At 40.0% G+C, this 22,753-nt stretch overlaps 2 protein-coding genes across 2 annotated transcripts; one reads left to right on the top strand and one right to left on the bottom strand.

Annotated features, from left to right (window-relative positions):
- Positions 1 to 154: 154 nt before the first annotated feature.
- tdrd9 (tudor domain containing 9) lies at positions 155 to 18,917 on the bottom strand. Its single transcript, XM_051945582.1, has 34 exons — positions 18,914 to 18,917; positions 17,553 to 17,620; positions 16,833 to 17,054; positions 15,267 to 15,389; positions 14,916 to 14,996; positions 14,658 to 14,822; positions 14,460 to 14,563; positions 14,251 to 14,370; positions 13,949 to 14,033; positions 13,818 to 13,875; positions 13,608 to 13,712; positions 13,420 to 13,517; positions 13,183 to 13,314; positions 12,480 to 12,642; positions 12,286 to 12,349; positions 11,780 to 11,843; positions 11,642 to 11,686; positions 11,016 to 11,069; positions 9,989 to 10,105; positions 9,727 to 9,834; positions 6,410 to 6,510; positions 6,124 to 6,294; positions 5,918 to 6,029; positions 5,556 to 5,771; positions 3,547 to 3,636; positions 3,167 to 3,424; positions 2,804 to 2,971; positions 2,272 to 2,333; positions 2,077 to 2,186; positions 1,819 to 1,915; positions 1,600 to 1,738; positions 693 to 811; positions 534 to 606; positions 155 to 447 (listed from the first exon to the last, which is right to left on the bottom strand). The coding sequence occupies exons 1-34, from the start codon at positions 18,915 to 18,917 to the stop codon at positions 346 to 348; spliced, it is 3,798 nt and encodes a 1,265-aa protein (XP_051801542.1). The 3' UTR covers positions 155 to 345.
- Positions 18,385 to 21,692, top strand: rd3l (RD3 like). Its single transcript, XM_022221865.2, has 3 exons — positions 18,385 to 19,012; positions 19,848 to 20,189; positions 20,832 to 21,692. Exons 2-3 carry the CDS (start codon positions 19,876 to 19,878, stop codon positions 21,193 to 21,195), a joined length of 678 nt encoding a protein of 225 aa, XP_022077557.1. The 5' UTR covers positions 18,385 to 19,012; positions 19,848 to 19,875; the 3' UTR covers positions 21,196 to 21,692.
- Positions 21,693 to 22,753: the final 1,061 nt, after the last annotated feature.

Below are 22,753 nucleotides of genomic sequence, written 5' to 3'. Positions count from 1 at the left end.
GGGAGACTTGGAATGGTGAGCTATAAATACAAGCCAATGCATTCTGGCACTGACACACCTCTCATAGTAAGTGTGTGTGTGTGTGTGTGTGTGTGCAAATTTAACTTGACTCTTGGGTCACAATGAGACTATGTTTGAAGACTGACAAGCCTCATGTGTTGCAAACGACTATTTTTAATGGCCCACTGCTGAAAAACAACAAAGGTAGACATGATGAAAATCATCAATGAACTTGAACAGGCCTCAAAGCTACAGTCCCATTTAAATTTAAAACAATACTGTCCTCTGAACGTAAATAAAAGCTTAACAGAACTGTTGATAGCACAACATTAGAGCAGTGTCTTTTTAACTGTTAAGGAGAGTCACCGGATGTAGCTGGAAGAGAAGGGCACCTCTGCTGCTTCTGCCTCCAGGCTCCACGATGTTCATTTTCAGAGATGGATCCACCTACAAGCCCAATATGTACTTCAGCACAGAGAACTCAAATGTGCCTCAAACAGCTAATGATCGAATAACGGAGCTCTGTACTGTACCTGGTTCCACTTTTCCAGTTTGCTGTAGTACACTGGAGCAACAGCTTCCCTTGACGGAGACTTTGTGAACAGCCTGCAATACACAATATGAAGCACACGTTTAGAATTGCACTACTAGACATGGATCTTATTACTGAAATCTGTGGGTGTACATGTGACCTGATGAGGTGATCCCGACACTCCTCCTGCAGGTGACCGATCTTGTCTGGTCCCAGATGCAGGACACTGTTGGGCCCTTCACACAGCATGTGGTTTATAGCTACACGCAAAGCATTGATCTAAAACAACCAAAAACACAGAATTTACTGACTGATACACAGAAGGGAGTGCTACATCAACGCCTTTAACTGGAACTAAAGTATTTTTGTAATTGGCACAACACTATCAATATCACAAGGAAAAGGGGCTATTGCTATTATTAAACATATTTTCTATTGTCCATGTAGCTGTTGAGATGTACTTATGTTTTGATGATCTGCACAATTTAGGAAGTAAGAATAAAGCTCCTGGTTTGTTTTCTGGCTACTAGCAGAGTGACTAACAGCCTGGCTACTGTCCAAAGCAAGAAAGGACTGTAAAAATCTCAGTTTGAAATAGAAACACTCATCTTGGTATTATAATAAACGCAGGGTAAAACACCTGGTTGTAAAGCTAAGTTGACAGGATTTATAACTTAACCTAATGGATCTCTCTTTTTTTTTTTTTTGTTGGGCAGATTCTCCACAGTTAACCTGATTGTTCTTTGCGTTGTAAATCAAGCCCTCATTTTCCCAGCGGATTTCCTACCCAGTTGCACAGAGACTTGCAGAGAGAAAGCAAGGTTTGTAAGTAATTAAAATAAAAAAGTTGTCTATTACCACTTTAAACTTCATGCACTTTGGAGACTACTAGGATGCAAGGATGTGAAAGTGAGGAGACAATATATGGATCATCAGGTACTCACCAATATGACCCAGCGAGTGGCAAAAGATCAAGGAAAAAACTCATCTACAGTACTGCCTACTGTCATACAGCAGTCTATCCCAGCACATCTGAGAAGCTGCCTCTCTCTGACGTCGACTCTTACCTCAGTGACGTCCTCAATGTCAAACTTGACGTCGAAGGCCAGTTCAATGTCATGCTCAGGTAGGATGGCTTCTTGTGTTTGACTGTTGCATCCCAGGCCACAGAGGGCACCAGTGTAGCAGGTTCGCTCCTCGTTAGTGCTAAAAAGAGAAGAGGGAGGAAAATATAGAGAGGAGTTTTTTGTACATTTGGGTGCAGCAGTGCTGTGTGTAAAACTAACCATAACTCCATGATAGGGGTGAAGAGCATGGTAATAAGTGCAGGCAGTCCAGGGATGTCTGGCATGAGGGTGGTGTCTCTAAGCAGAATGCATGTACCTGCAAAACAAACACACCCCTAAGCTATGCAACTGATTTGGTCTGTGTCTTACAATATCCGGTGAACATAACAATAATAAAAACTATGAAACTATTTAATATAAAAATAAGATTAGGGGAGATGCAAGCCATAAATTTACGGTATTTGGCCTGTCTGATACCTGTGCTGTTGACTGATACAGTCCCGGCTACCAGCATTCTCTGATGTTTGTCATGAGGATTTTCATTCAGGGCAAAGCAGTTGATGCTGGTTCGATCTATACACACCTTCCTACAGGAAGACACACTCTTCATCAGCAAAGACAAGAAAGAGGATTTGCAAAGTTTAATTCATTTTTGGTGTATGTAAGGCTTACTTGTAGTGGCTCAAGCTGTGGAAGTTTATCTTGTAAGGACTACTTGGTCCATGCAGACGAACCTGTAGTGTCAGAGGAAAGCCAGCAATCAGACAACACAGGATACAGCCATGCACATACCGATTACTGTGATTCAGAGCTGTGGTCATCCTCTTGTCATTGTTCTGGTTATCAGACTGAATGGGTGTGCCTCAGACTGAATGCAAGCACAAGAACCGATTCACTGAAATGGCTCCATCTCCTGGACAAATTGACAGTCACACAGTAATAAAAAGGTGATGTCATCATGCACTCAACGATGAAGTATCCGCATCTCAGACATTCTGCATCAGTACTGTGTTTTAAATAATGCCCAAAATTCATCCTCTTACCTTAGTTTTCTGATTTTATTGGTCACTCATCTTCACATTTACAAATGACACTAAGAGTGCCTTTAAAAAGTGCTACAGACTGAAAGATTCCATACATTTCATATTGATTCGCTCTCATCAAAATACTCTTAAACTGTAGTTTGACCTGCACTGTGTCTTACCTTTGTCCTCGCATAAGGCTGACTGCTTTTGGAAAAGTGGGCAAGCAGGCTGTCAATGATCTCCTTTTCCTCTTTCTTGCCTTCTTTCCAGGAGCTGCTGGCAGAGTCTGGGACATATGTACCCTCTTCCTTGTCCTTGTACAGAGTCATTAGGGCCTCATGGTTTTGCTGCAAGAGCATGAAAAGACCCAATGTCTTGACTACGACAAGCACACAACAGACTAAGTGGCCTAACTTGTTAAAGACATTTTACTTCAATGGCTAATTGCATGTTCTGTCTCAGAACATATTTCTGCAGAATTTTACAGCGTGGTAGGTCTAATGAATTTCACGTCAGACCACCTCAGCGTGTTGGAGTGTCACCTTAGAATCACAGCTCTCCTCGGCCTTTACAGCATATCCCTCCTCCACGAGTATGTCCAATACGCTGGTGCTTCTTGTCTCTGTGTTGATGAGCAGCTGCACACGCATAACACCGTACAGGATGGAGTACAGGGACACGAGGAGGGTGTGACCTTTCACCAGAGTGATGAAGCGGTTGCGGGCACGGCTGCTCCACTGGTTCCCATGGATGATGGATTCAGCTGAAGGATGTAATCCAGCAACTTGGAACTCTTGAGCCTGAAACAGCAAGCGCAGTGTGTGTTGCTGTATGTTTTGCCATTAATTCACAGTCTGGAGAGTTCATTGCTTCACTGTGCATTTACTGTTCTGGGAAATAGTGCCATCTATAGCATTGCTACCTGGAAAGGATGAGACTGCAGGTCAGAAGGAAGCTCTCTGAGAGTGCGGCTGGCTACAACTGCTGTGTTTCCAAAGTCCACAAAGAACACCTGGAAAGTGACAGGAAACGCTTGTTAATTTATTTACTGAAGAAAATGGTGGAACATTACATACCTGTGAGTAGTGAAGGTCTAGTGCAACCCCCGTTTTACAGAAATAACTGCAACTTAATGTTTCAGGTAACGGTTATTCAGTCCTGCACATCAGCTTGGAGGAATTCCCAGCTCTGGGATGTTGGTGGATTTCCGTACATCAACTAATCGTTTCAGGTTCATTCATTTCTATTGGATTAGGGCCTGAACTTTAACTTAGCCTTTCCAAAACACTAACTTTATTCTTCCTAATCATTCTTTGGAAGAGTGACTTGTGTGGTTGGGGTTGTTGTCTTGCTGCATGGCCAGCTTTATCTGAGATTCAGTTCAGACAAATGTCCTGATATTTTCCTTTAACATCACTAGACCTTACAATCTATTATTTCACAATGATGACAATCTGTCCTGGTCCCGATGCAGCAAAACAGATCAGAACCATCATCGTACCACCATGTTTCACAGAAGGAAGGGCTGTTTTTTTGGTCTCATCCACTCCTGAAACGTTAATCCATTAGTCTTCTGGTCTGTTCGTATGATCTTTAGCAGTAATGCTCTTTTTGAAGAGAAGTAGTTTTCTCCTTGCAGCCATGTATGCACATCATTGTTGTTCCGTGTTCTTCTGATGATGGATTCATGAACATCAATATTAGCCAATGTAAGAGGGGTCTTGATTGTTTAAAAGTGACTCTGGGGTTTCTCTGATGTTTTTTATTACACGTCCTGCATTCGTACAGTCTGTCTGACTGTATATCAGTGGAGTCCAAAAACGTTCTGAGCCTCCTCATCTAGTGGATGCATTTTCACAAGATCAGACTGCCATAGATACAGGGTTTTTAACTGAAACAAGGTGCCCCCTCACATCTGACTGTAATCCTACTGACTGAAAACAACAGACTTTAATTTCACCTAAACTACTAACACTTGAGGTTCACATACTTTTACCCTTCACAGGTGTGTCGAATTGCATCATTTTCCACATTAAATGACAAACTAATATTTTTGTCTCTTTTGTTTACCGGTAAATGGATTCTCTTTATCAAATTTTAGGACTTGTTTAAAACTCTGATAATGTTTTAGGTCATATTCATGCAGAAACATATTAATTCTCAAATTCACAAACTTTCAGACAGAACTGTAAGTCTTCGGAATAAAAACAATTAACATAAAATGATACAATTTGTGTCTACATATATTCTTCTAAGTTTCTACAAAATTTTAACATTTGTGATTTGAAGAAATCATTTGCAAAAACATAACTCCGTTTCGATACATTTTCAGAAAACTTTTTTTTTATTGTTTACTTGAGATATCAATCAAACTGAAGTTAAGTGGATTTGACTCAGTAGAAAAATACATGACAAAATGGAGAAAAATAAATTAGTGTTATTATTATCTCAAGTAAACAATAAAAAATTTGTTTTCTGAAAACGGAGCTACCTGTTTTTGCAAATGAACTCTTCATCTGTTCCATCCTTCTCTATCCATCTGCTCTCCGCTTTCTTTCCATGTTGTTATCTATGGGAAGACTGGCATCTGTGTGCTGTTACACTTGTGGAAAATAGCATGAAAAATACCATATTTATCCATCTCACACACATTCATGAAATAAAACAGTGTTATGATAATAAATTTTACTACCTTATCAACAGTATGTCTGTTTTCACACAAAGACAAAGTCGTCGAACACAATCTAGAAAAACCGATTGGATAAATAAAACCAAGCCGGCCACTAAAAGTCCATATTTGCCCTCACTGGCATAGGGAAAAGAAAGTGGCAGGTACCTGAACAGCAACACAACAATCAGTTGCAATTACTGTGAAACTACAATGTGCTGAAAACTTCTCTCTACCATGGCTTGAGTGTGAGCAATATTCACCTCCACTGTGCTGGCACGTATGTGCAGGGTCTTGGCACGGTAGTACAAGGTCTGATCATTGGCCTCAGAGTAAGGAGCCAGACACAGCAGGTTGGGATAGAGCGACACAGTTACAGGATGCAGTGTGCGCATGTTAATCTCTGCTGTCAGATAGCGCTGCTCTTCCACGCTGGCTTCATCTGCTAGAAACCCCCAGAAATGACCCACCTCCAAAACCTGCAGCAGACAGTTGAAAGAGGATAAGTGATGCACCCATTAAACATGCAGGTATTTGGTCAAAACCTCCAAAAACAGCATGCAGAATTTTGAGCGCAACTCATAACATTTAGCTCCATCAGACTAGGTAAATCCAGAGGACCGACCTCTGTGATGTTCACCACAAACAAGCGGTTGGGAGGTAGCTTTTCTGGGTCAATGATGCTGCTCACAACTCCCACTGGAGAGACAGTATGGCTCTGCAAGTCCACATTCATCCTGTAGAGAAACAGCACATTGAAGAAATTTTCTACTTGCTGTGAAGCTTAATACAGGGAGAGAACTACAGTTGGCTTCTGTAACCTCACCGTACCGTGAATACTTAATGTAAGGTATGTGTCTGTTGTCACCACAGCTTTCTATCAGTTGAATCGGATAGACAGAAAGCTCCAATGGAAGGGTTCTTCGGTCCAGAAGGAGTGCAAGAGACACTTCAGGCAGCACCCCGGAGTCCTGGGATGTCCTGTAGAACTCCACATATGCTCTGAGTGAACACACAAACAATGTGAGACAATAAAGAGTATCTGGAGTATCTGCAAAGCTTGGAGTAGTCAACGTGTGTTGAAAGAGTGTTGATTTACTACAGTGGCGTCTGTTACCTGGAGCTATCAAAGGAAATGGCTTTGACCTGTCCACACAGACGGAACATAGACTGCAGCTGCTTGTAATACAAGAAACCGTACGGAGGGAGATTCCTCACCTGAAAACAAATGTCTGATATTACAGTTTGTTATTTTAATCAAACTGGATTATCCTCGAAATAAATGTTAATTTTAGGACATCTCAAACTCAACACTGCAAAAACTCAAAATCTTACCAGTCTATTTGTCTTATTTTTTACTCAAAATGTCTCATCCCACTTGATTTAAGATACATTCACTTAAGTGACATTTCAGCAAGAAAGAGGGACTTGTTTTAAGACAATATATTTTAAATATGTTGATAAATCAAACAATCTTGAAATTATCTTGTTTTGAGTTGAATTTTACAAGAAAACTCAAATTAAGTTTAACCCTGTGGAAAAAGAAATATTTTCACAGTGACACTTCCAATGTCCACATTTTTTTTGAAATCTTTGAAAATTTTTTGGTGGAAAAAAAAAAGACGTTAAAAATGTTCTTAAAGAAAATATTAGAAGTTTTACTGATGCATATATATATACATATGTTTTAACTAATTTTTAAAAATATTTACAAGAATTTTCTTCCCAAATCAGTTTTTTATATAAAACGTTTAAGGGAACCTTTTAAGGAATTATTGGAATTTTGTTCCAGGAGGTTTTGCAAATTTTCAGAAATTTTGGAAATTTTTTGGACTTTTTTTCAGACAAGGAAACAATATTTTTTGGAGCCCATAAATGAAGACAACAGGAGGGTTAATACATCTCAAATTAGAAGGTTACATGAAAGCAGAAATCTATTTTTGAGTGAAAAATTGCTATTTTTTGTAGCATGTCTAGCTTTTTTTTAAGGCACCTAAGCTTGACAATCCTGGCAAAATATAGCTTAAAGTAAGTTTTCCAAGCTAATTTTAAAATCTCAATATTCTAAATATCACATCTTATTTCAAGAAATCTTACCAAGCCATTTTTCACTTGTCCTATTGGCAGATTTTTTTTTTTACTTATTCCAAGGTAAAAGTTCCTTGAAATGAGTTTTTTTCTTGTTTTGAGAGGGGCATTTTTTCCAGTGAAGCTGGTCAGGTTTATCTCGTCATTCTCAATGCTGAACTTACTTTAATCATCCCAAACTGCACATAATAATATTTAACTGCTTATCAACAGGTCTCGAACTACATTGATGGTAACATCCTAAGATTGAATATGCTATGGTAACAATAAAGGTCCCATGTGATGAAAATGCATGTTTCACCATGTGTTTTGTTGGTGTTGCAATCTTGGAGGTGTAAAGTAAAAGACCCTAATTTGTGCCATTCCCCCACAACTAGACAACCTCCCAGCTTCACAAACAAGTAAGAATTTCACTGAACGGCTATATGATAGCTGAAGAACCAACAGTCTGTCTAGCTCAAACTTTGTAGAATTCTGCCCTCGCATTGTCCACTGTTTGAAAGCTACTTTGTGTGGACATGTAAGACACAATATTAGACCTAAAGATTCAGTACTGTAAGCCATGCTAACATGCTTGCGTCTACATAATCCTTTGACCATATACTACACACGTGGACAAAATTGTTGGTACCCCTCAGTTAAAGAAGGAAAAACCCACAATTCTCACTGAAATCACTTGAAACTCACAAAAGTAACAATAAATAAAAATTTATTGAAAATTAAATAATCAAAATCAGCCATCACTTTTGAATTGTTGATTAACATAATTATTTAAAAAAACAAACTAATGAAATAGGGCTGGACAAAAATGATGGTACCCATAACTTAATATTTTGTTGCACAACCTTTTGAGGCAATCACTGCAATTAAACGATTTCTGTATTTGTCAATGAGCGTTCTGCAGCTGTCAACAGGTATTTTGGCCCACTCCTCTTGAGCAAACAGCTCCAGTTGTCTCAGGTTTGATGGGTGTCTTCTCCAAATGGCATGTTTCAGCTCCTTCCACATATGTTCAATGGGATTCAGATCTGGGCTCATAGAAGGCCACTTTAGAATAGTCCAACGCTTTTCTCTCAGCCATTCTTGGGTGTTTTTGGCTGTGTGTTTTGGATCGTTGTCCTGTTGGAAGACCCATGACCTGCGACTGAGACCAAGCTTTCTGACACTAGGCAGCACATTTCTCTCCAGAATGCCTTGATAGTCTTCAGATTTCATCGTACCTTGCACACTTTCAAGACACCCTGTGCCAGATGCAGCAAAGCAGCCCCAAAACATTACTGAGCCTCCTCCATGTTTCACCGTAGGGACAGTGTTCTTTTCTTCGTATGCTTGGTTTTTGAGTCTATGAACATAGAGTTGATGTGCCTTACCAAAAAGCTCCAGTTTGGTCTCATCTGTCCAAAGGACATTCTCCCAGAAGCTTTGTGGCTTGTCAACATGCATTTTTGCAAATTCCAGTCTCGCTTTTTTATGAGTTTTTTTCAGCAGTGGTGTCCTCCTTGGTCGTCTCCCATGAAGTCCACTTTGGCTCAAACAACGACGAATGGTGCGATCTGACACTGATGTACCTTGGCCTTGGAGTTCACCTTTAATTTCTTTGGAGGTTGCTCTGGGCTCTTTGGATACAATTCCAACGATCCGTCTCTTCAATTTGTCATCAATTTTCCTCTTGCGGCCACGTCCAGGGAGGTTGGCTACTGTCCCGTGGGTCTTGAACTTCTGAATAATATGAGCCACTGTTGTCACAGGAACTTCAAGCTGTTTAGAGATGGTCTTATAGCCTTTACCTTTAAGATGTTTGTCTATCATTTTTTTTCGGATGTCCTGGGACAATTCTCTCCTTCGCTTTCTGTTGTCCATGTTCAGTGTGGTACACACCTTTTCACCAAACAGCAGGGTGACTACTTGTCTCCCTTTAAATAGGCAGACTGACTGATTATGAGTTTGGAAACACCTGTGATGTCAATTAAATGACACACCTGAGTTAATCATGTCACTCTGGTCAAATAGTTTTCAATCTTTTATAGAGGTACCATCATTTTTGTCCAGGCCTGTTTCATTAGTTTGTTTTTTTAAATAATTATGTTAATCAACAATTCAAAAGTAATGGCTGTTTTTGATTATTTAATTTTCAATAAATTTTTATTTATTGTTACTTTTGTGAGTTTCAAGTGATTTCAGTGAGAATTGTGGGTTTTTCCTTCTTTAACTGAGGGGTACCAACAATTTTGTCCACGTGTGTATGTGTTTTGGATGACATATTCTTCGAAGAATCAATTTTCAAAATCAAAAGTCCTTTCTTCCAAAAAAGTAAAAAAGTTTCCAAAAATCAGGGTCAGGTGATACCATCACTGTTGTTCTGGGGTTGAAGCCATTCAGCTCTCTGGAAGCCAGGTGTTCATCTATTTCACCCTGAACAAAGTAGTTGGGGTAGTATGCACCAGCAATGACCACCTAAGATGGAGAGATTTTGTAACAAACTGATGTTTATACATGTATAAAAAACAGTCAAATAATGCATTCACACCATTGACCATATCTGAGGTGTAAACTACAGAGCAACATTTGGACCTGGGAGAATATTTATGTACATCATTCAATGTCTAACCTGAAGAATGAATCTCTGCTTATGTGCGGTCGAGTAGTCTGAGGACTGAATGTCCTCTGAGACATGCATGTTGAACTGGGACACACGCTTCTTCAGGTCCTCATACAGCTCTGCCACCTGGAGAGTAAGTTAAGTGGGATTTATGTTCAAGCCAATGATTTCCCATACTTTACATCAGGACAGGCCAGCTGTGCAGAGGAACCAGCAATGTACATGTCTTTTCAGCGCTCTCTTTCAGAAAAACAAACGCAACAAATTCATTGTACAAGCTCAATATTTTACATACAAATGCATTTACAAAGACATTTAAAATCTAAAATCTGTCACAAAACGTACAGGCATTCAACATTTATCAATAATACCGATTTTCTGACTTAACTACATAAAACAGCTGTTGGAAAAATTTTGAATATAATATTAATTGAATTACATACAGTTAAAACAATAATTTCTGTTTAATTTGGCCTGGCAAATTTCCCATCAAAGGCTCTATGGCTCATACTAACTTTACATTTTCTGCCCCAGTAGAGATTAGAGAAACCCAGTTGGCAGGAAAAATAACATATGAACAGCATTTGTTGGGGAAACTAGCACTAATTTTTGATTAAAGCCAAATGATTTTCACATTATTATTTTTAAATGTTTGTTTTCGAGTCTGAAAGAAAGCAACAAAAGAAATCGGCTGTGTTGCTAACTGCATTAGGATCTACATCCAGGGATACATGCTGTCTGTCCTAATCACAAAACAATTCATATATCCTTCACATTTTGGAAAGCGGAAGGGAGCAAGCACTAGTCTTCTTGCTATATACACTGTTTTGTGCAACCCCTCTCCCTAAATCTCTACAACAGATGAACAGTGCAAATTTAGGTTGACCCACAGAGTCAAAACAGACACATGAATTGAATTTATGGCAGCCTAAATAAATCCAGAATAATCCTTGAATGCCTGTTGTTCGTCGCTTGACTTAGGTTACATTTGACTCCATGAGCTCATGTGACCAAGATCTTAAGATAATCTCTGTACCTCCCTGATCCTCTTGATTTGAATGAAGTTTTCTTTTCCCCAGTCCAGTTCATCCTAAGAGAAAAAAAACACTTGTTACATTTCATTATAAATAGACAAAAGAACAGAGAGCTGTAGTTTATAAAATGTTGTTTTTCCAAAGTTTTCAAATGCACTGTTAGAGAGGTAGTTTGTCTTTCATGAACTTACAGTTTAACTAATTCATTTCTCAAGACTTGTAAGGAAGGCCAAAAATTGTCGTGGTTATTGTCAGCAACGTTAACTTCTTTGACTCGGTAACACTTAAGAACAATATGTTCTAAATAACTCGATTAGGTTAAGAAAAATTTAGCAAGCTGATGCTTACAAAGCAAAAGAAGTCTACAAAAACATCACTAAAAAAATATCAGCAAATGGGAACTGTTGACTTTTTAACATGCCCAATATGGTAAAGATTCTGCTTTTGGGCAGTGTGGCGGGCATAGACCGAGCAAACCTCATGACGACAAAAGACTTTTGTTGACTGAAGTCTCACTTTGTTATTTACATATTCTTTTTTTCATCTTTGGTCTGCCTGATTGTGCTCTGAATCCAGTTTTCAGAAAGCAGAGTAGGTTTTATCAGAAACCTATTTTGTCATTGTTTACCTTTGGATGTCTCAGCTGTCCTTTCTTTTTGGATGAGTGCCATGCCTAGTAGTAAGAAATGAGAGAAAACTGTTTCAGATAAATGCATAGAAATGCACTGGACAACATCTTGCTGTTGATTGGCATCACGCACATTACCTTGAAGGCATTGACAAAAGCTATGTCATCACTTGGTGTACCACGGGCAAAAGCCAGCTTGCTCCTGGAAACAAGTGATATTTAGTACATTGAGAAAAAATTGAAAACATGCAGAATCTGTCTCCATTTCTGACCTGATGGAAACATGTCACAGTTGACCCTTGTACATTTCTACACTGGCAGCAAAATCATTCATAGATTTCCAAAAGTGTACAAATATCTGACAGGGGGAGGCTTAAGGAGAACAGTGAACAGAGAGTGGCTGAGAGTAATAAATGACCAGATAAATACAGTTCATATTGTTCGAAATGCGAGCGTTTGATTTCTACCGCTTTAGCTACAAGACACTATGATGGGACTAAAGATGCAAAAGTGAGTCAAAAGAGAGGCCTCAATTCAATTGAGTGACTCCACAACATAATGTCAAAATACGTCACGCCACATAAAAAATATTTTACTGACAACCAAGAGTGAGTAAATCTGTGAAACTCCTGGATGTGACTCACCTCTGGCCGGCAAGCTGCTGCATGGATGGTATGGCAAAGAAACTCTTCAGAGAGAGTGAGGCAGCTGAGGATGAGAGAGGCTGCTGTGTAAACAGTCAGTCAACACATGCACACAAATACATTTCCTAGAATACATTCATCACAGTTATGTCTTGAGTAGAAAGTTCATTCCAGTAGCATAATGACAGACTGACCTATGATGAGGCATTCATTTAGACAGCCAAAGACATGGCCCAGGACAATCATCTTCCCTAGGTACAGGTCCACAGGCAAGTGGGCCAGCACTCGGCCCAGGATTGTCAGCTCACCATCCTCATTTTGACCTTTCCTATCACTCTTCACTGACAGTGCACCCATCTGTAGAGTGATATACTCAGCTACTGTCAAGACAACGTGCTCTACTTGTTCTAATAATTAACATCTGGAATCCAATACAGAAACACAGTTGAGCTTTTAGCAATTAGAAATATAAACAAATAAATATACATAAATTTTTACTGTTTTGTAATGAAAAGTAGTTTATAATGGCCACAGAAAGACAGCATTTAAAATTTTCTGTTCTGTAAAGCACTTTGTGCTTGTTGTTGAAATACTGTATTAAAATATATATTTTCAAAAATGTTTTAATTAAATGTCATCTCAGAGATAGAAAGACTTCTTTTCATCAGCAAAATGCACACAAACACAAAAGCTTTGTGAAAATGTGCTCTTACCCAACAAAGCTCACAATAACAAGCCTGACGCAAAGCTCCTGTCAGGGAGCTTCACTGTCTAATACTCTGTGACAGAGCTGGGTGGTCAGCTGCATGCCCACATACATAACAATCATTCAGATGCACTTGACTAGAACATTAATGGCCTCTCAGAAAATCACCAATCTGCACTCTTTTTACAGACCTCTTTGAGTTGGAGCACAGTCCTAACTATGTCGCAGAGTTTGGGGGGAGAGAGGGCTGTGGAGAGGAGGGAGCGAGGATCTCCCATGTCCAGTAGCTTCACCTTCAACAAGATGGTAGCCAGGGGAGCAAGCTGAGAGGAAGGAAAAAAGCACAACAGAGATTTGACTGTAAAAGCTAGGGTCCAAACAGCATCAAAGACAAAGAAAGATATTTGATTGTCTGTGTATTCTCTTACTAGCATCTCAGGAATCATGTGGTCTGGCATTTCATTCCTCCAGAACTCTTTGGTAACAAGACGGTAACAGTAGCCCTTAGACACTCGACCTGCCCTGCCTGAGAGGGAAGTGATGTTGAGTGTGAGAGGACAGATGTGAACAGATATTTACCCTTTGCAGATGAAGTTCTGTGCTGTAGCTACTGTACCTCTGCGCTGGTTGCAGTTGGTTTTAGATGCCCATGTAAGACGCAGTGACTGATAATTAGTATCTTGGTCACAGACCAAGTGGCGAACCAGGCAGAAGTCAATCACTGTGATAGAACAGCATCAATAACAATTAAGATTTAAAAATATACAATATACAATCAAACAATAGTGAAATAAATGCAAAATGAAAGACGAGGAAAACAATCTACCATATTTGACATCTGGAACAGTCACCGAACTCTCTGCGATGTTGGTAGATAGAATCACCTGTGAAGGCAAAAAGATGATCAGTACAGCGCATACTGACAACACATGGGAGAATAAGCTCAACAGATTTTACCTTCCTGTATCCTGGGACTGGGTACAGGAACACACCGTTCTGCTCCTCCAGAGTCACCGTGGAGTGGAGAGGATAAACCTGCAATCTGAACAACAGCAGCTCATTCAGAGTAAAATCAAAATATAGCATGCATCAAAAATGTTAAAAAGTATTAAACTTGCAGCTAAAGTCTTGGTGCTTGAATGGTTTTACATATGTACAAAACTAAGCACACTCTAGAAAACACAATAAGACAGCGTGACCTCGGATTTGAGCAGAAAAGAGGCTGCCACTGTGAGGAAACAACAAATTCAACAGCTCACCTTTTGTGAACCAACTTCGTCAGGGCCTCCTGCATGTAGCTTATTTCGTTTAAACCAGGAAGGAAAACCAAAACGCTGCCTCTCTCTGATGAAGCCATGACACCCTCTTTCTCCACCTTGCTACTTGCACACACAAACAGATCTCACAGTTATACATCTGGCTATTTGCACATTTAAGCAGTGACGTAACAAAACACCACATGTCTCACCTGGAATTTTTGCCTTCCATTTCATCAAAGCTCTGAATGAGACTGATGGCAAGATTGTACATCTCCGGTGTGATGCGAGGGTCATCTGGATGATGTGGCTCGACCTGGTAAAGATGTACAAAAAAATTCACACATCAAGTACCTGACTTCAATAGAGAGAACAGTGACATCTGTACCCATTTACTGTCATGTCTTTACCCTGTACGGAAACAGGTTGCGGAGATCATCCAGATAGAACTCCTCAATGGCATAGGGTGCCCCCTCCACTTCAAACACATAGGCAGGGTTCATTCTGCCACGAATTTGTGTGGCAAAGTACTCTGCAAACTGTCCGCAGTTAATGGTGGCCGACATAAGGATTATCTGAAAAAAAAAAAAAAAATCCAGGTTGTTGTAAGTGTGAACTTAAGTGATACGGACGACAATGTAGACATGTTTACTTTATCCAATGTTCACCTTGACATGGTAAGAGTTGGAATGAAGGAGTTTTCTCACAACAAGCAGGAGAAAGTCCATCTCCTCTGTGCGCTCATGAACCTTGGGATAAGGCAGTGTCAATCATTTGGAACAGTCCAAATTCATTGATTAGGAAACAAGATTCAAATGATCTAAAGAATGAGCACCTACAGCAGCAAAAATACAGACTAAACCAGAGCAGAAATATAAAGCACAGACAAAGGTGGTAGAAATAGTCAGACAACAGCAATACAATGAAACAAGTCCAGTCTACTCAAATGAACTGGTGAACTTTTTAAGACAAAAAGATCTGAACAAAACATTTCCACAATTTAGAAGTTGCTTACGCACCTCATCTATGAAAATGTGTGAGAACTCTGTTAGGCATTTGGCTGAAACTAGTTTTTGCAGCAGCACTCCTGTAGTCATGTAGATTAGTTGGGTATGCTCGGTAGCCATCTTCTCCAGCCCAACCTGAAATACATACAGAGCTGCATTAATTACCAGTTGGCTACACACATACTTGTACTTCTTCACACTCACTCAGAACTTGGTTTTTTAGCCCACTGTTCAGTGAGAATTTAGCTTGACAGTTTTATGTGTGTAAGAGCACCTGCATTACAAGAAGTAAAATCTATTTGTGGAAGACATTCAGTTGTTGTTTCTTGTTGCTGATTTAATTCACAAGAAGATCATTAGCTGAAACAGTTGTCATCAAATATCACCACAGATAGTGTTTTAATCATCATTTGGTCTCCCTGGGAGATGCCCTTTGCATCCCATCTATGTTTTGGTTTCTTTGCCATGGTGATAAGTACATTTGGGAGGTTGCACCCTTTTATTACATTACAGACTCTCTGAGCTCCAGAGAACATTACAGATCAAAAACCTTGTTACACACTTTCTCATAACAAACCAATACATTCCTTTCTGAAATCTCAAATGCACTCAGACATATGGAATGATTGTGCCCCATCCAGTAGGTGTAAATAAGGTTATATTCTACTTCCTTTAGAAAGAAACATGAGTGGGCATGGCAGAAGTTCCCCATGTCTCTTTTTCCAGCAGCTTTAGACCTCAATTTTTTTTCATCGTCTCAAAAACTAATGCCTGGGGTACCTCTGCAGCTTAACAGGTTGACCACGCAACCCATAAACAGAGGCTGTAGCGCCCGATGCGGTCATGGGTTCGAGTCCGACCCATCACCATTTACTGCACGTCTTTCCTCCACTTTTCTCCCCATGTTTCCTGTCTCTCTCTCTCTCTACTGTGCACTATAATAGAGGCAGAAAACCCCCCAAAAATAATATCTGCAATGATAAAATTGGTATTTTGATTTGATATATTCATGAATTTGGAGAAAATCCATTGGAAATCTGTGTCTAACCTCAGGTAAAAGGCTTTTTGGTTGCAGGACCGTGTGACTTTGACAAACCCAACACAATTTAACATGGGATAAAGACAACATTAACAAGTGCCTCTTAAGTACAGAAATCAGATCATAATTTTAAGGTTTTGTTGTATAAGAATTATATCTCCCACTAACATTAACTGTTTATCATTGCTCCCACCGTCAATGACATCATCCTTAACTCTGCACCAAGCGGAGGAGAAAACAGTTATTATTAGACACACTGTTTCAGAGCTCTGCACAACACAGCCAGAAATCCTAGCAACAAAGCACACAAGAGCTTGCTGACACATGCATACAAATACTCTAAGATGTGAGAGAGATGTGATGAATGCTGTTTGTGCAGCCTGTGAATCACTACAGGTCAGTCAATACATCAGAACTATGGAACTACAGCTCCCTGATTTCTGCAAAGTATCTTTTGTTTTCTTTACCCTTAAAAATTAAGAAACAAAAACAAAGATTTGGTAAGGACATATGTGTTTGTCACTATTCTGAATACCAACCTGATATCCCACCAGACTACCCAGGGTGCACTTCCGCTGCGTTGCAACCCATCGAGCAATACTTGTGGCTCCAATTTTGCGTGGTTGGGTGACCACAATGTTGCATGAGGTATTTTTCTCATTGTAATGGTCCAGAATGTACTGTGGCAGCTGGGTGGTCTTGCCACTGCCTGTGGCTCCACGAATGATCACCACAGAGTTGTTTTCTATGAGAGAAATCAGCTGGAAGCAGGACACACACAAAAAACAGAAACACAAACAGACATGTGCACAGTTAACAAAAAGGGTTACTCCATGTGGCCACTGTAATAAAAGACATATTTAAAAATAAGTTATGAAATGGTAGAGCAGATGGATGTGCTAAGCTGATTTATGATAGGAGGTGGAGAATTTATAATCTGCATTAAGAAAGTGCAGCTTAACCGACACAGCACAAGTTCCTAAAATATACACACACCATTCTGTAGTAGTCAACAGAAAATACTGAACTGGTGAACTTAAAGATAGCTGCTGTCTTGCAGCATTAAAAAAAAAAAAAAAGTGTTCATCTTGAGCAAACAGTAAAAGCTTAAGTGCTCCAGTGTCCTGAGGGCATAATGACAATTTCAGTAGAACTTCAAAATGACCAAAAGAAAAAGAGCTCTCAGAAAACGAGAATGCACAATCAAACCTTCAGGCTGTGTGGTTGTGTGGATGTAGTATATGGACACCGCATCTTACCTCCTGTCTGTTTTTGGTTATGGGCAGGGTTGGGTACTCGTAGCTGGCGAGTGGAGGAGGGGCTGTGCCTAAAGATGCAGGAATGAACGCACCAGGTACAGTTTATAACCAATTTGGGCATAAATAAGATTTCTGATATAGAACAATGTAAGTGAGTGTGATGTAGGTTAGAAAAAGAACTAAAACAAAGTTCAATACTCACGCCCTGCTGGTTCTGGTTTTTGGGTCCTCGGTCCATCAGAAGTAATGTTTTCCACGCAGTCCTTATCAAGAACTTCTGCTGGACTGAAACAAAATTAAACAGTACATTTTTGAGATAACAAATTTAGTGCCAAAAGTTGCATAGCCTAGAGGGAGTCATTCTGGACAAAAAAAGGAGAAGTTTTGAACTGCAATTAAACTAGATTTTTTTTAAAATTAATTACTGTGTCTGTGTGGAAAACATGAAATCTCAGCCTTTTTGTCAGTTTTTGCCCACATTACAAAGGCACTTAATTATACTTTACTTTATCTGTTTATGTGATCATAATAATTCTTCAAGAATTGTTCAATAAAGTAGAAGAGTGGCTTGGCTTATGCCTGCTAGTTTCATCTCACAAAGCATAGCTGCCACGTCCCATGCTGTGCTGTCATAGGAAATAAATGCAAACTACCTAGACCAAAAATATGAAAATTCTCAGACTTAAGGTACTTTTTTATTCACTTGACTTACAAAAGCACAGACTGATTTAAATTAACACTGACGATATAATTAAAAGTAAAGTCAAATGTTAGTTAACAGTTGGTGAAAATACCAGCAGCTCTGTAAATTCAGCGCAATAATAATTATTTCTAACTTGGCTCACACTGCCTGCCTCCATTTGACTTTCCCGCTGGTCAGCTAAACCAGGCCCACAGCACTGTAGCCTGAGGAGCATTCCCAGATGTGTGCTCCCCAAACACTCCTTTAGTAAGGGAAGGATTTTATCTCAACAACAGACACAAACCCTGACAGTACTAAGAGGAGCTCAAATGCAACACACCCACGGCTTGTGCACACATGCACTCTCGTCCTCTCTTTCTCTCCAATGCACATATTTCGTGCAAGCTACAAAGCAGCTGACCTTACGACAAAGCTGCAGACTGCACAGAGAGGAGTGGGGTGAAAGGAGAGGTGACAGCGCTTAGTTATCAGTGTGTGACTAACTCCCCTGGAAAAACTCTGCATGACAGGAGCAGTGGGAGGACAGGACAACAACTACAAGACAAAACGGAAAACACTTGGAACAACCAAGGCAGAGGAGGATTACTGCCGAATTTGGCACTGGACACGAAGAGACGTGGTCAACGCTGAGTGGAGGATTAAGTTTACATATACTGACCCATGGAGACGAGACGCTGGAGGCTGTATTCTGTGAAAAGCTTGTCTTTGCACAATTTCTAAATAGCTCACAAAAGTGTCAGCGGTGCAGTTTTCACCTGTAAGTACAGCTCTTTCCTTTCAATTTTGCTTCCTTTAATTCTTTCCTGCACATGCATGACGACTTACAGTTTGAATAAAGATTTTTGTTTAATGAAGAGCAGAAATCAAATGAGATCTCTAAAAGAACTTTTTTTTCCCCCCAACCTTGGGATATGCAAAGCCCTACATACAGTTTGTGGTCTATTGGTGGGCCACTGACCCTGCAGGTGCTGTAATATTTCTGAATTCCAGGTGGAAAGTATGCTGAAGCCATCAGCTTGAAAAAAAAAAAAAAAAAAAAAAAAGAGTCAAATACGCACAACTGAGAAATCCTTCTTTAACAAGTTTGACTTGAAGTAACTGCAATCAGAGCACCCATCAGGCAGGGACCAGAGGTCAGCCTGGTTATGGGGTGATCATTTTTCAATACCAACCATGAAATTTTGGCTATTAAGTGCATCACCAGCAGAAATTTCTTGATAATGGCTAAAGTTTTTCCAACACTATGCTTTAGTTTCTCCATCACGTGTTAAATATTTTTTCAGCTGCTTACAAAGTGTAGACATTTACTAGAATCGCCATCATCATCAATGTTTACTCAGTCTCCACTCAAAGGTCCATTCTGAGCCAGGAAATAAATAAAAACTGAATAAATAAATCATCAGCACTAATCATTCACACAAAGTGAAATCTTAAAACATATTTGTATTCATCTTTCCGGAAAAACTAGCACTAGTTCATTAGTTTGAAGCAACACATTTCTGCACATGCAAATTCATGAAAACTGTGCAGTTATATTGTGGAGGTTACAGCTTCATGATCCAGAATAACAAATAATTTTTATGTTTCTTCAGTTTTTAAGGATCGTGTCCTGTGAGAGCCATGCCTCTGTTCAGCTGGATGAAATGGTCGCATGAGACAAGACAGCAGGCTCAGGATACAACACCGCCTCCGAAGAGCTCGGGGGTTGTACCCAGCCGCATGTTGATCACAGAACTCCTGTGGCATGTGGAAGAACGCGAGCGGCTGGCAAGAGAACTGGAGCGTGAGCACAGGCTAGCCCACAGTGCCCTGGGTCTGCACTGGTTTCAGAAGTACCCCAGGTTGCGAACCCTCATCCCTTCATCGGAGCTACACCAGCTGGAGTTCCTGTGTGCTCAGATTCCACCAATCCACGCAGCCACCGTCTTGTCCAGGTGTTTGGTAGCCGCCATACCCTGCTCTGTCCTCACATTAGTATGCTGTCAACAGTGGCTAGCTGCTACTGAATCAACACTAGGCCTGACAGCAGGCAAAGCAGAGAAGACCCAAAGGGAAAGGGAGGCAGGGCGAGCTGCCAAGAAAGCCATTATGTGTTATTGTCACAGGCGCAGGCGATGTAGGGTGTTAACATGTGAAGGACGCCCTGTAAGGCTGAGTGAAGCCAGACTGACAAGGTTTCCACTCATCATCTCTGTTAGCCAGTATGGAAATAAGGTTGAACACTTGTTATACACGGTTGAGCACTGTGACCTACTTACTTATTTCCTATAAATCTCACTACTAGGTCACTCCTGTGTGCTTACATAATCACAATCTTAAAGAATAAAATCCAATAAAATGTGCTACTGTAGAAGTACTATTTTTAAAAACCTGTGCTGTTGTCTCACGTGTCATTCATGACACTGTGAGACATGAAACAGTCAAAAGTGCATACAGTTCTAATATTTTGCGAAGGGCTGAAATACAAAAATATTAGCAACTGCAGTCTGATTTGTGGTCAGGTGGCACTATGCTTATGAAAATCCTTGTCTCTTCAATGTGTGTTTAATTAACAAAAATGGTGCACACTTCCACAGGTTTCGTGAGGTGCTTGCGACTAACAACATAAGGCCCTGGGAGCTGGCGTCTGTCTTCAAACAGGTACTGAGGGACTTCCTGAACCAAAACCAATACGGTGAAGATCACGACTTCTCGGTGCAGCCAGCACAGTTCCGACCAATGGAAGCTTGGACCAGCCGTTACAAAATGAAGCAGGGCTTTGTCACACCGACAGTCCCCAACTGTGGAGACCACCCAAGGGACGAGATCCCTACAGTCTCCGGATACGTGGATCGGGCCATGCGACATTCCAGTTCATTCACAGCCACCAGAGACTGGGACCTCCCATATTACTATCCAACGCCGCTCAGGCCCAAAGCGGCGTACACCACTACACTGTGAGAGAACACAACTATCATTACATCTGCAGTCTTGTGTTTCACACAGGGAAATAACCATTATCACATCCACAGCATGGTGACAAAATGGGATTACCTGCATTAGTTATACATGTTCAGTAAAAACAACATTAGGCTAGGTGGTAAATGTGCTCAGATGTTAATTGCAATAACTAGATTTTTGTTTGCCTGCTCTTTATATGCTGTTTAATGAACTGAGTGGTCTATGTAGTCCTGACTACAAACTGCAGTTAAATTTTGAACAGCCGAGGATGGATTTTAAAGGCCTGCTGTCAGGTAGTTGGAATGACTTCATACCAAAAGCACAGAATATGTTTGTGGACTTTTGACTCTTGAAGTCAAAAACAATGCTTACTTGTCACAGCTCATCGCAAACTCAAAATGCAAATGAGTGTTGTTTCATGCGACCCATTTTTAGAGACATGAAGACGAAAAACTGTAAAATATTTAAAAATAAAAACAAAGAGATTAAGGAAAACAACAAAATTTGCGTAGTATTTTCTTAGTCTTTTTTCTATGTTGTTAATAATCCTATGAGTCCATGAAGAGTCTAAATCTCCACAGCAAGTGACAACTGCTTCTGGCAAATAGCGTAACCTTAAAGGAAACATCCTGGGCCTTTCTGGTGGACAAGCTGCTGCTGTACTTATTTATTGAGGGGAATTTGGGAGTACGAGCTACCTGGGGATTTATTTTAATCCTGCAGGTACATAAAAATAATGCGTGCTTGGTTGGCTCATTTTGGTATTCTTGAATTTTACATTTCAGTTTGAGTATTTCTTTTATTATTCATGGCTGTGTAGAGAAACATTTGAAGAACCAAATTAATGTACTGCACTGGAAATAATAATGACAAACTGAGAATGGTGTCAGAGACAAGTCACACAGGGAGTGAAGCACTCCACCAAGGCTGCTCAGTCATTTTATGATTTCTGACGAAGTCCTAATAAGCCCTCAGCGATGGATTTTTAGCAGGATCGCAATCATGTGATCAGCAGGCAGCTAACAGTTACAGTGACACCATGCCTATCTGGTAATCCAGAAATCTTGAACAAACCCGTGGATCCAGACTGACCTTCCCTGAAAATTTCAATCAAATAGTCAATGAGTCCGTTTTTGAGTCGAGTTGTCCACAGAAAAACAAAAATACATACATTAGTCACATAACTGCCGCGTGACTTGGCGGCGTAACAAAACCGTGTTAATGAGGTTGTTCAAAGCCGCATGTCTAAGTGGCAGAGTATAGTCACTGGTCAAAGGTGCTTCTCTGTGTTATTTCCTATTTGTTTTAGAAGGCCCAACAGTATGCTTTACCTAAGAATTTAAGTTAGCATTTGTGCATTTTTTTCCCTCGAATTAATCACAAATAATAATTTGAAAAAAAGCTTGGAAACTGCCATTTCCCGCTCACGTGTTTGGGCTGTGTCTATATGCTGGGAAGCTAACGTTAATGGCAGCTGTAATTGTAAATGTTCTGAAGAATTTTAATACAAATACTTAAGATAGATATAGAAAATTCTATCTTTATACAATTTGACAAA

The sequence above is a fragment of the Acanthochromis polyacanthus genome, chromosome 1, assembly GCF_021347895.1.
Source record: "Acanthochromis polyacanthus isolate Apoly-LR-REF ecotype Palm Island chromosome 1, KAUST_Apoly_ChrSc, whole genome shotgun sequence".
Taxonomy (NCBI): Eukaryota; Metazoa; Chordata; class Actinopteri; family Pomacentridae; genus Acanthochromis; species Acanthochromis polyacanthus.
Note: the sequence above shows the minus strand (reverse complement) of the source record. Positions and strands in the feature narration are given on the sequence as shown.

Coding starts and splice junctions, on each gene's coding strand:
- tdrd9 (XM_051945582.1), bottom strand. Junction 14,997..15,266: donor CACACATTTTCATAGATGAG/GTGCGTAAGCAA, acceptor CCTTATCCCAAG/GTTCATGAGCGCACAGAGGA. Junction 12,350..12,479: donor AAATGAATGCCTCATCATAG/GTCAGTCTGTCA, acceptor TCTCATCCTCAG/CTGCCTCACTCTCTCTGAAG.
- rd3l (XM_022221865.2), top strand. CDS start 19,876: ATGCCTCTGTTCAGCTGGATGAAATGGTCGCATGAGACAAGACAGCAG. Junction 20,190..20,831: donor GCAGCCACCGTCTTGTCCAG/GTGTTTGGTAGC, acceptor ACACTTCCACAG/GTTTCGTGAGGTGCTTGCGA.